This window comes from Rhipicephalus sanguineus, chromosome 4, assembly GCF_013339695.2.
Source record: "Rhipicephalus sanguineus isolate Rsan-2018 chromosome 4, BIME_Rsan_1.4, whole genome shotgun sequence".
NCBI classification, from domain to species: Eukaryota; Metazoa; Arthropoda; class Arachnida; order Ixodida; family Ixodidae; genus Rhipicephalus; species Rhipicephalus sanguineus.
In genome coordinates, this window is record NC_051179.1 from 112493477 (window position 1) to 112506393 (window position 12917).

The 12917-nt window shown below is 44.2% G+C and overlaps 1 protein-coding gene across 2 annotated transcripts in view; it reads left to right on the forward strand.

The window, feature by feature from the left end:
• Positions 1-19: 19 nt before the first annotated feature.
• Positions 20-12917, forward strand: part of LOC119390578 (uncharacterized) — a 280493-nt gene continuing 267595 nt past the window's right edge. Inside the window, exons 1-2 of one of the 2 annotated variants that reach the window (XR_007415846.1) lie at positions 20-2219; positions 3657-4142. Coding sequence is in view for 1 of the 2 variants with exons in the window: in XM_037658170.2 (XP_037514098.1) it covers positions 90-2219; positions 3657-4028 (2502 nt within the window). In the remaining variant the exon portion in view is untranslated. Of the gene's footprint in view, positions 2220-3656; positions 4807-12917 lie in introns of those variants that run through there. The other variant, XM_037658170.2, reaches the window with a different exon arrangement.

Below are 12917 nucleotides of genomic sequence, written 5' to 3' on the forward strand. Positions count from 1 at the left end.
GCGGTGCCAATGCCGAAGTCGGGTGGATGGGCGCGCGGCCGAGCCTTCCAAAACACGCAACCGGCGCGAAAGCCTGAAAGTTCCCCATCATGGCCAGTAAGCCGTACAGGCAAGCTCTATTCGTGAAAGCGGACGGCGGTCCCATGTACTTCGCGATGGTGCCCTGCCCGGAACGAAAGGAGATACGTGAGCTCATACAAAACGGAGGGGGCGTTCTTTTGCAGCCGGGAAAGAATCCCGACGCCGTCCACTTGGTTCCCGCTTCCATCGCAACTACGCAGGGCCCGGAGGACATGTTCTCCGCCAACTACATACGCGCTTGCTCTTCCAGCAACAAACTCTTTCCCCTCAAGGAGTTCAAAATTCCGAGAGCGCCAGAGGTGGTGACAGTCGACGACGGAGACGACTGCAAAGAGCGAAAACTGCGCTCAGTTCGCTCGAGAAGAGAGTACACGCTGGGCGAGCAGATTGCGATTGCGAAGTACGTGGCGAAGACACCTAGTGTGCGCGTCCGTGGTAACCAGGTGTACAAAGAAATGGCTACGGCCGGCGTGGTGCCCGGCGCTCACTCGTGGCAGTCGCTGAAGGAGCATTACCTAAAGAAAATACTTCCCTGGAAACACCTCTATGAGTCTCCCGACGCGAGCAAAGTCTTCGCCAAGAGTAAAGACGCGCCACACGAGACGCAAGACGGGCCTCGCCACCCCTCGCCGAGCCCCACGTCAGGATATGGGCCAGTCATCGTCGAAGACGGTAGCAGCGACGACGAGCAGTTGTCCAAGCGACAAACTGGCGATGTAATCGAAGAAAAGTGGGACACAGAAACAGAAGTGGTTCTGGAAACAGAAAGCCAAGGTGACGCCTCGTCTTCTCAGTGCCAGGACAAACCAATGACGAGCCAACGTTCCCGTGGAGAGAGCAAAACGAAACGCAAGAAGCTTTTGCTGTCGCCTTCTTTTTTTCCCAGCATTCCCAAGAAAAGCTCGGGTGGGAGCCCCTCTAGCCACAAAATCGGCATCCCGGCACTGAGAAAGAAAAGCTGTGACGACACATCCATCGAAAGCGGAGTCGTTCCCAAGAAGTCTGTGGAGCCCCCGAGGACACAAAGTGAAACATCTCATGGCGAAACATCTCACACCCAAACGCAATCCCTGCCTGTTAAACAAGGCGCTGCCATAGCAGGAGAAGGTACACAAGCCGCCACAGTACCGGGGACCATTGTGAACCAAAAACGAAGCCTGCGATCATCGCCGAGGAAGGGCAGGAATGCGAAAAAGCGGGAGACACCTGCCGATTATCGCGGTGCGGACAAAAAGTACACGAGTGCTAACGTTCACAATGTACCGCACAGCGATCTCTCTGAGAAGCTAAGTGTTTTGGAAAATGTTGGCGAGCAGCAGACCGCTCGATCACCACTGCAAAAGGAAGCTGGCACCGTAACTCCTTCGAAACATTCCAGTGGCCCTCCCAGCCCATCCAAGCATTTGCAGAGTCATGACTGCGCTGTCTCGGAAGTTCGTGAAGAGCAGGCAGCCCATACCAGCAAGCTCAGGTCCTTTCGGTTGCCGGTGAGAAAGAAACGAAGCACCGAATCCCAAGCAAACCCTATTAGTTGCTCGAGTGCTCTGCTTGCATCCGAATCGAGTGACGACGAAGCAGCAGCGGACAAATCTCCGCGCAAACGATCTTCGCGTAGATGGAGGCCCTTGAGATTGTCACCAAGAAAACGGCAGCGTGCAACAGCACAGCAGAGTAATCTCAACGACTCCTTGGGAGAGCTGGCACACACGGAATCTACTGGCGATGGCATCACTACAATGAATGCCTCACGTTCTTCGCCAGAGTCTGTTTATAACACGGCAGAAAGTGAGGGCGCAACCCAGGGCACTAAGCACACGAGGGGAGGTGGGAGAAGTGCACTCTCGCCGCAAAAAGAGCAGCGACAAGTGTCGGATGTGGCCGCCACGAAAACGCGCAAGCGATCACTTCGAGCGGTTGCGCTACGTAGAAACGATGCAACTTCACCTGCTAGCGAAGACCACTGCACGAGGAGCACTCGCTTGGCTGCAAGCCGTGAAAAGGAACAGAAGTCGGTGCAAGGCGTTGTTCGTGAGACATCAGGTTTTGACAGTGCCGATGAGGCCCTGCTTACACGGATTGCAGAACAAGTGTCTGCAGGCCAAGTCACTGCTGCGGATGACTCTGATGATCAGGACGATGTGAGTTTCTGGCATTGAAAGGTTGAAGTTACTGATGTCGTAGCCAACCTTTGTTAAAGGCCTGCAGCGTAACTTGAGATAGCATAGATATACAGGGGCCACTGTGTGAAATGTGATGTTTCAGTACAAGTGGAAGCGTCATCGGAAGCTTACAAAAATAGTCGTTTGAATGTCAATATTTCTGGGAAAAAGCATCTCCATTATCCTTTGCAGGTAGTGACACATGGCAAGGGTATGTACAGTATTCACGGATCGAAATGCGAAAATTTAGGGCTTAGTAATGCACATATTTTCATCCGTATCCAGCGTATAGAGTTCGTGTCATACCAGCGTGATTTTGACTTGAACACGTTACATCAGAGCCAACATTATCTTTAGTAGCCATATTTGCAGTGACATGTTGTGGTTATCACAAACAATCGCTCGTAGCAGTCGTTATACTGAAAAAATAAATAAACAATGTTACGTTTCAATTCGTGAGTACTGTGCGTGGGGCTTACGGCTTTTGGCATGGCTTCTGAGATAACAGGGCTCTGAATCATTTCAAGGTGGCATACGTGGACCTACCGCATAGCAACTAACATATGTGTTGGTTCGCTTAGTTGCTAACAAAAAAAATTTTACATCATTTGCAGTGCTGCTTCAGTGGTGTGTACTTTTCACTTCTGATCAATTTAGCCAAAGTGAAATTTCGTTGCAATTAGCTTTTAACTCGGCTAGGTAAGCATTGCAGACCGTAGTTGTTTACTTACTTGGTTTAACATACTCAGACACGATGACCGTTGATGGACCTCAAGTCTGTTCTCTTTACTGTATTGAATGTTGTGAGCTTGAAAACCTCATTTATTGTTTAAACATCACTGTTGGATGCTATAGGCAGGACCTCCATGTACGTGGGAAAAGTAGCCGTCTCCACAGATTTGCTGTTGTCAAAACTGTTTATTGGCTAAAACAGAAGTGAACTGGTAAAACGAGACGATAGGCTTGGCATGTTAAAGCAGCATCGTAGATTTTCATGACAGCTTTTAGCATTCCAGGTATACTTTTCGTGTGCTTTTTGTAGTCTGTGATGATGCAGTGGTGTAAACCAAATCGATGTCGATTTTTGCAGAAGTTGATGACAGCAGTGCATTTAAAGCCATTTCCATTCAAGTCTGCATATCTCCGAGGTTATATTTGCGGACTATTACTTTACGTAATCACTTCTTAGTTAATTTGGACAAAGCACCCTATTAGGTGCTGGGGGACTGATCACGTTAAAGGTACGCTAAAGGGAAAACGTAATTTGAGCCGTAATGCGTAATTAACCTGAAAAGACACACTTGTCTTGCGAACAGACTTGGCAAGATCTCTGACACTTGGCGCAGTGTGAGGAAACTTTTCCTGTGGGCTGCTCTTTCCCGTAGTAACGCCATCCTTTGTTCCGTCTCTTCTCAGGCAACCACAGTTTCGTTTTCGAGCGGTGGCGGGCACTCCGACGAGGAGTCGACTCCGGAGCTCGGAGAGTTATCCGGGCACGACAGTATGGACGAGGTGCACCGGGAGCTCTGCAGGCTTCTCGGCGTTATGAGGGAAGGGAGGAGCCGGCCACCGCACGCACCGTGCTCGCCGCGATGCCCGTGCCCTCTCACAAACCGGTACGCCCGGGCCGCACGGGCAGCCGTATCGCTCAGCGCCTTTCTGGCCTTCCACAACAGACCGCTTCCGCCGGAGGGAATCACCGACCCCACTGTGGCCATGACACTGGAACTCTTTATGCGTCACCTCGAACAAGGTGCCGACGAACGTGGCGGCAGTGTTTTGGAGTGAACGGGGCTTTTTTCTCGCTATCGGCCCGGTGAAAAAGACGCCATTGTGTGATGCCGTACTAATATGAAATCTGTACAGGCGATCTTCATGACAGTGTGGTACTAAATGTACCATGCACTGTATTGTGTACATGCAATGCCATGAAATTTGCACTGGTGATTTTGATGATAGCACATAACTTAAATGTACAATGTATTATATCACGTACGTGCCTTCATTTGTAGAAAGAAAAACAAAATCTTCCTTTGAGGGCTGGCGGCTACCTCATTACATTGAAGTTTTAGCTTTGATGTTTTTATTATTTTTTATGTTTTTATTCATTTAAAGCTTTTACAGCGTTTACTTCTGTGCGAAGGAAACTGGCAAGTCCTTCTTTACGGTGAAGAAAATAAACTTTGTTTTTTTTAGGGAAACAAAACCTACAGACATTGGGTTGGAAATGTGTACCACATACCAGGTGACACACAAGCTACATCAAACTGCCTAAAGTGTGCTTGTCAACGTTTGATTGCTCATTGCAGTGCACACGTCGCAATCGCATAATTTGACGAGAGCAGTAGTGAAGCTGCACCTCAGTTACAGAAACCTTATGACTAGCACCACTTCGAGGTACGGGACCTTAGAAAGTGCCAAGAAATATGTCATTGGCATTCCAATTAAGATTCCCAGAAAGTGCGCTTGTGACAGTTTGGAAAAATGTTAAAGGGCCCCTAAACAACCTTTGCAAATACAAAAAATGAGCGCTTTCTTCTCTCAGGGCGTTTCCAGTCTATTCAGCACAATTCAGTTTGTTCACGTGATGTCGTGAGGAAATAAGCTTTCAATTGGTCTATATACGTGGAATATCAGTTGTGAATTTCCTTCTACCCTGCCTTTCCATGCAGTCACACACACACACACCTCTTCTGCCTTCTATTGTGCACGGTCAACGGATTTGGCTTCATTTTGTGCGTTTTTGACTGTGAAAGCGGAGCTAACAGTGCGTTGCCGAAAAGCATGACATCCTGGTTGGCCCAATGTTTAGTGCTGACATTGTCCACATATTTTATGAAAAAGTGGCGAGGAGGGGAGTGCACCTGTAGGAAGGGTAGTGAAGACGAGGGAGAAACCACTCTCTCGTCTTTGAACTCTGAGTGGTTAGGGGCCCTCTAATGGGGTATGCTGCTCTTTCAAAACATTTTTTAAATTCTTGATTTGGTTGAAAGTTGCAGAGCTTTTAAGTGTATTTGTGTGCCGATTTCAAATGTGCAGTTATTTTTCCAGACATTATGTAGTTTTTAAAGTATCAAACATTTAATGGTGCCTCTTTCCGGGTAAGATTTTTCTAAACTGAGAGAATTTCGAAGTTGATCGGCATGTCACAGTAATTTGAAATGAGAACTAAATGAAATAAAAACAAGAGTGAATGTTCAAAGCCAAATTGAACAAATGTCACGCTATATTAAACATTCACGAGTGAAATTCCAGCTTGACATTGACTCGCTGATGAATGTTCAACATACCATAACTTTTGATCAAGCTCGTTTTGTACATTCACTCTTTTTTTTTTATTGCATACAGTTTTCACTGAAGAATATCGCGACATGCTGATCTACATTGTAATTCTTTCAGTTTAGGATAAAGCTCACCTGTAAAAGGCACATGAAATGTTTTGTATTGTGAAAACTACATACTGTACAAGAAAAATAATTGCATACTTGAAATCAGCACATAAACATGCGCAAACTCTGCACGTTTCATCAAGATCGATCGAGAATTGAGGAAGTTCTAAAAGAGCAGCCTCCTGCCCTACCTGGAGAACATACTTAGCTGTAACAGTCGTTCAAACTGAAGACTAGCACCGGTCGTAAAAGTACCTGCCTTGGCTCGGTCACTCGCCGTTCGATTTTTCAATTTCGCAACTCCAAACCCTCTCAACCAATCAGATACACAGGACCGGACACTGGCTTATTTTATGAGCTAGTGGTGGCCTGAGGAGATGCAAACGTGAATTGGTGACAGGTAGGTAGTAGCACTAGCCGGCGTGAACATTGGTTTCCTTAAGTCGCTCCTCAGTCACCAATCACAAATGGTTGTGTGACTGGGTATAGTAACAAGTGTACATGAACGTTTAATGCCAAAGCTTTAGATGTTTCATGGGGAGCGAAAACCACTGTTCACGCCGATTTGTCTATTGTCACTATTGGAGGGGGAGTGTAGGTGTACAGCAGATGTGGATGGTATGCAAATGTATATATTTGATACAGATGATAGTAGTGTGTTAGTAATTAGTATTTATTATTACACAAATTCCGTGATACAAGGTAAGCACAATGGTAGTTGCAGTAGTTATGGCTAATTAGTTGCCACTAGTAGTTAGACAAATGGACTCCTGGTTGAGTGATACGCATTTGTGACACCATTTGTAAGCTCCTACATTGCACTATCAGCATGTGAAAAACAATTGGCTAGCTTCCGCAATATTTTTTAGCGTCTGGTAACGATGTTTCAGTTAACTGTGCATCACTCTCTCAGAGCCATGTGGGAGCCATATAGATTCAAAACTGGCGAAACTTCTCCTCTGCCCCATCGTCAATCTAGTTAACACTTTACAAAACATTGGTAAGAGCAAAATTAGAGTACGCATGCACCATATAGGATACAACTCATGCCATTCTCATTCAAACTCTCGAAGCCATTCAGAATCGCACAGCGCGTTTCATCTTATCGAATTCATATTTACGTCATTTGATTGTCACATCCATGAAGAACACCCTAAACTTGCCTGACCTTTCGTTGCACCGCAAATTGTCTCGCCTTTGGCTTTTTCACAAAATCTATCATTATAACAGCTATTTGAAGGATGCTCGTTTCATATCACCGAGGGCCGATCATCGCTATGAGGTGGGCCTACCATCCTGTCACACCAGGTTGTGCATCGTTTGTTTCTAGAACAAGCGCCGCTTGGAACCATCTTCCCACCTCTTTCGCCTGCATTATGGACGAAGAAGATTTCAAGCTCACCGTACAAAATCCCCTGCAACTTTTTTTTTCTTTAACTGCACTTGTAAGTATTGTTTTCCCCACTCCTTTCTGTAGTGCCTTGGGCCTTGAAAGTATCTTTAATAAATAAATAAATAAACTTTAGACCACAGAACAGTGTAGCCTCATCTCACATTTGCAGTCATAATATAAATGTTGGGGTTTAACATCTCAAAACCACTATTTGATTATGAGGGACGCCGTAATGGAGGGCTCTTCAAATTTTGACCATCCGGTGTTCTTTAACGTGCACCTAAATCTAACTACACGGGCCTCAAGCATTTTTGCCTCCATCGAAAATGCGGCCAGGATTTGATCCCGCGACCTGCGAGTCAGCAGTCGAGCACCATAACCACTACACCACCGTGGTGGGTCACATTTGCTGTCAGAAGTACAAGACTCCGTTGTCATCATGAAGAGAACACCACCTGAACACTGCCAGTCTTTGTCCATTTTCATCTTCGTCAAGAGGCAAGATAAGCTGAACTATAAAGAAAACATGTTAATTCATAGAATATATGTTGGTTGGTTTCATCTCTTCCTATAACACTCAACAAAAAGAACGGGGTAGTTGTAACAACCGCAGAATAATGCCAGATATAGTATGTTAAATTGTCGTATCAACAGGCTGTAATAAGGAATCGCTTCTACTTGCCTGTGAAGGTGAACAACAAATGGTTATTATAGGTAGAGTTAATGAGTAATATTGAGTAATTGAATTAATTGGAGTGTACGGTTGTAATGTTTCAAATGAAAGCACAGAAGAGGGTGAATACAGTGAGTCATAAGTTGCTAGTAATCAATCTCCACCTCCTAATGTAGAAAAAATGGAAAAATTGGACACATCAATAATTAAAAATGTACAAAGATTTCTGCAGTATTCAACATGGCCTCTAGCACAAAAAGCCCAATGCTGCGACCATTACACTTTCTGTGCACTTGTCTGCGGGGTTTTTACACACACAAAATGAGACACTTCGTGCATTTTAATCACAGTGGATGTATGTGCCCCACCATCTCGACACTGCATCTGCGCCTTATGTTGAAATGATTTGTGCAATGCCTTGAAGTAGTTTCGATGTTAAAGAGGCCCTGCAACACTTTTCTGAGTTATAATGGAACAGTCTCACTATAAGCGCATGATGCTCCACGAATCAAATGCTGCAAAAATTTTTAGAATCCGCCAAGTACGAGCGGAGTTGCAGGGATTTGTCGCATGCAGAAGTCTTGCCATCATTTAGTACGAGAAAGCTTTCAAGCCCAACTTGGTCAACTTCAGCAGACAGGGTATCCGGGTCATGTCACTATGTCAGTGGCTAACTCTTTATTGCAGGCAGTCTAGAAGTCCCAGAAGGAGCAAGTGCAGAAAAAAATCCCACAGTGAGAATGGGAATTTTCTAGGCTTGTGCGAATATTCGAGCTCTTCGAATATTCGAACGAATATTACAGTATTCGAATTCGCTTCGATTCGAAGTTAAATTATTGAAAATTTCGAAGTATTCGAAATGAACGAATAGGTGTATATTAGTCCGCATGTAACCCCCCCCTGTAAAGGTGGTTTCACTGCAACAGAGGAGTGGTATGCCGTGAATGCACCTTTCCAGGAAGAATCCGCACTGCCGCGAAGCCCCCTTTCAAGGTTAAATGAACAGATTATCCTCATCATCATTTTTTAAGTTTAAAAGCTTGTTATACCAGCTTATATGCTCCAAGTATAGTAAATTTTAAAACGTCACATATTTTACAGGTTATCACCTGCATTCTACCGAAAGCCAAGTCCTGCTACCATTCAAGGTTGCTCCCACTTCCTTTGAACCAAAAAGAATGACATTTGCACATGCCTTGTTACAACTTTAAAACATTGTGCCGGTTGGTTGGGTCATGACAAATACGGTCATTTTTTTTTATAATATGTGACATATACTATTCGAATTCGATTCGAATTATTCGACCAAAATCACTATTCGCTTCGAACCTAAAATTTGCTATTCGCACAAGCCTAGAATTTTCGTAGTACCGCTGTGATACCGTACTTTCACGACGTCTCCCATCGCCTATAAAAGACTGGGGGCCGTGTCGGAGTACGAGTGGTTTTCACGGCAGCCCGTAAGTTGTTGTCGCTTTGCAACGTAAGAAAGAAAAAGGCGACGGGAACAAGCGCTTGCACAAGTAACCACAGAAACAAGTTCGTGAATTGTGTCGAAAAAGTGGTCTAAAAGATTCCGCTCACATGCGGAAAGAAATATGTAGGCCAGACGGGAAGGTGCCTTAATTAAAGACTCCGGGAGCACAACAACAATATGCATAAATCGGTGCAAGGGCACCTAGGCTTGCATTGTCGGCATTGCGGATGCCAGCCAAAGTTCCGTGAAACCAAGGTTGTTCACTAGGCACAATGATCAGATGACGCGCGAAACATTGAGGCGCCTGAGATTATTCACCTGGGGGATGGCTGCGTCAGTATGGCACCTTTGGGACTAACGCAGAAGGAAATAATCTATCTGAATTTGTAATGCAGGGACATGCGATAGGTGAGTGTTTCCATGGCATGAGTGGTTATTGGTACTGTACTATTTATAATTTTTGTAAACCATATTTTGTAGATGTTTTGGGTTTGTTTGTATGTAATTATGAAACTGATTGTATAAAAGCATCATGTGTCCGTCCAATCAATTCTGTTGAAAGTTTGCACTTGTGTTTGTGTGGTTCAGTGTGCGTCTTTTAGGCGGTGCGCAATAACATAATGAACCTTAAGAAAGGGAAAAAAATAATGAACGATGCAACAATGAAACTTTTCTTAAGTCCACTCCATTTGCACAGTTTTTCTACTCAAGTTGTATTTAAGCCAACCAACCCGAATATGGTGCTGGTAAGTGGTGGTATCTCATCACTTATGCATAAGGGAAGTTGAATTGCACAGAACAGTGGAAATACTTCGGAGTTCTTAGAAGAGCTGATACATTGCTATGAAGAAATGCATGCTTTTTCACAGCTCCAATTGGTGCCAGTTTTGAGTGCTTTGACGCTGTCAAGTTTTAGTGCTGTGTATGTAGCGTATGCAACAACATGAGATTTCGCATAGAGCACATGCGCACAACTTTTTCTCATGCGCACCATACGAAAACGCAGAGTTCTTGTGCATGCAACGCTGTTACCGATGCAACATACACAGTACTAAAACTTCATGTTGTCTTGCTCGTTCAACATGACCCTGCAAAAAAAGAAATGTGAAGAACATCCAAAAGAAACGCAAGTCTGCTGTCCCTTCTCCCTAAAACTCTTATATCTTGTATGCTCCCACATACAAACACACACATGAAAATACATAAAAGGGAGTCAGAGCCTCTTCCGCCCCCCCCCCCTCCCATCCAAAGAATATTTCTGGCTATGCTCCTGCGTAGTAGGAAATAATGACAAATGCACTGAGGTAGTGTTTCACAACTTGGAAAATTTATTCACTCGAAGCAGAACCAGTGTCCAGCACTGCCAAAGGTTTTTTTTTTTTTTTTCACGAATACCGGGCACGTTACAATTTCATTCCAGGTGAAAAAAAGAAACACCTTTGTACATCATACACAGAGCAGGGAATGCAGCAGAGAGGAAGAGCGAAATGTATTTCACAAACACTTTTAACAGGACCACATAAAGTTGAGGCAAATGCATGCGAAAAAAAGAAAAAGGCCATTGATTTGAGAAAGATCTGCGGACATCTTAGTTGCACGATCATTACAATGTACATTACTGCACAAGGCATAATTTGCTTGTCAGTGAGGGATTCAGGGAGAGTTTTCCCGATAGTATTGGTCACACACTTTCTACCGCGCTGTACCTTGTGTGCCGCAAAGGTGGGAGAACGAAATATAGTTTGAAATGACTCGCATTTTTTGTGGGCAGTGTGTTTTGTGTTCTCAATGTGGTTTCTTTTTTCTGCATCATTAGAAATAATGCACAGGAAAAAAGAGACGCCCGTCTATTTTGTTTAGTGCAGCTGGTCGGCGAAGTTTGCAAAATCTGAAATTAGCGCCAGGAAACCTAGCAGCATATGCACAGAGCTAATGTTAAGCAGCAGAACTGCATGCTGATGCACATGAGGGATGCTGAAATACAGAAATTTTTATGAATACAGACTTATTTCTCTCAGACTTTCAAAATAGGAATTAGGAACCATCAATAACAAGCATGATGAAAAAGATAATCTTATGCGTCCTATTCAACGCCCGATGTTATAAAAAAAATTATTAAATCTGGTAAATGGCCTGTGGACTAGATGCACGGGCGGGCCATTTTTATTGGTGGGCAAGGTTTTAATAACGTTTTATCCCCACATGTTGGGCCAAGGTATCTAAATATCATTTTCTGAAATTGAATATTTCAATTCATAATAAAAGTATTCAACTTGTAATTCGTCATGTTTGCATGCTTCCTTGCTCAAAGCCTTGCAAACTGCTTTGTCCCAGTGCTTAGGAAATGAGAAAATTGCAACGTTTTTCACAACCTTTTGGCCTCATGAAAGCAGCTGTGAGCAGCTGCGCTTTCACTGCAAAGTGTAAAAAGATGTGTGTATTGATGGGTCTAAAACTGGCACATGTCTCGCGGTTAAAACTTTCTCAACAGCAGCAGTGTATCAAGGGGTGCAGGAGGTGTTGTTGTTCCCTTTTTAGCAAGGTGTTATCGAGGGGCGTATAAAATTTACGAGGGTGCTCAACACCTCCCCTACTCCCTTGCTTATTGATCTACACCGTCATACATATGCTAATAAAACTTCGCCAGGTGCAAAACAGAGGAGATTCACATCAAAGGATAAACAGACGACCACTCTAGCCCCGAAAACTCATTCCGATTGGTCTGAGAATAGGACCTAAAGTACGATCCACGGCATCAACATGATTGAAATCGGCCAACCCGGCTCAAACGAATAGAAATGATGGTATACCCACCATACATGAGCGCGAAGCTCATGGGAGTTTTTCAGAAGTAAAACTTCGCAGCTACAAGAATCAGACCTGACACAGTGGCTCTTTTCCAGTTGAGCTAACCAGGATGCCAAGAGGGGCAAGGGCAAGGCAAACCATACTGACAACTTGAAGTGGCAAATCACTTGAACAAGTAAAAGGTGAAGGAAGTTTTATAAAAGAACGATGCTAGGAGATCACCCGAAAGTCGCTTAAAGCTTCAGAGAAAACTGATACAAGTAGTATTTTAGAAAGAGCAATTTAAAGACGAGAAATGCATCCTGGTCCAGCCATCAAACGTGGTGCCTTTTGGGAATTTGCTGCAACTTGTCATAGCTACAGTGTTACAATTGAACGTTTATAATGAATTTTCGGATATAACGAAGTTATTTTCGTGGCAGATGTGACTGTTATAATGAGGTTTGAGTGTAACTAGGAAGCCAGCAGGCAGCAAGGCAAAGATTAATCGACTGCATCTCAAAGCGCTGGAGTGTGGGCTCAAAAAGTTGAGAGAGAGTCGTGAATTGTAAATCATGCATCTGCCAGAGAGCAGGACTAAGCTACGGACGTGACGCAAACCTCAATTTCTCGAAGATGTTTCAACCATTCTGAAACCATAGCTGTACCTGTTTCAACCGCTTGCACCAACATCAACGAGTACAACTGCTGTTTGAAACAGCTACAGTTTCTCTGGCTTTGCTTGCCAGTAATTGAAAAGCTGTGTCCATTAGTTAATTCGATAAGCGTGCAGTCATGTTTGTAAGGTCTCATGTTTTATGTGCCAGCTGCCATTACCTGTCATCATGCAAGTGATATTGATATCTTGAATGATTTCAAAGAAGAAAAAAAAGGAAACACTTCGAAAGCATGTTTTTTTTCTTCGATGTCTTGGACCACTATCCGAGGTAAACCATTG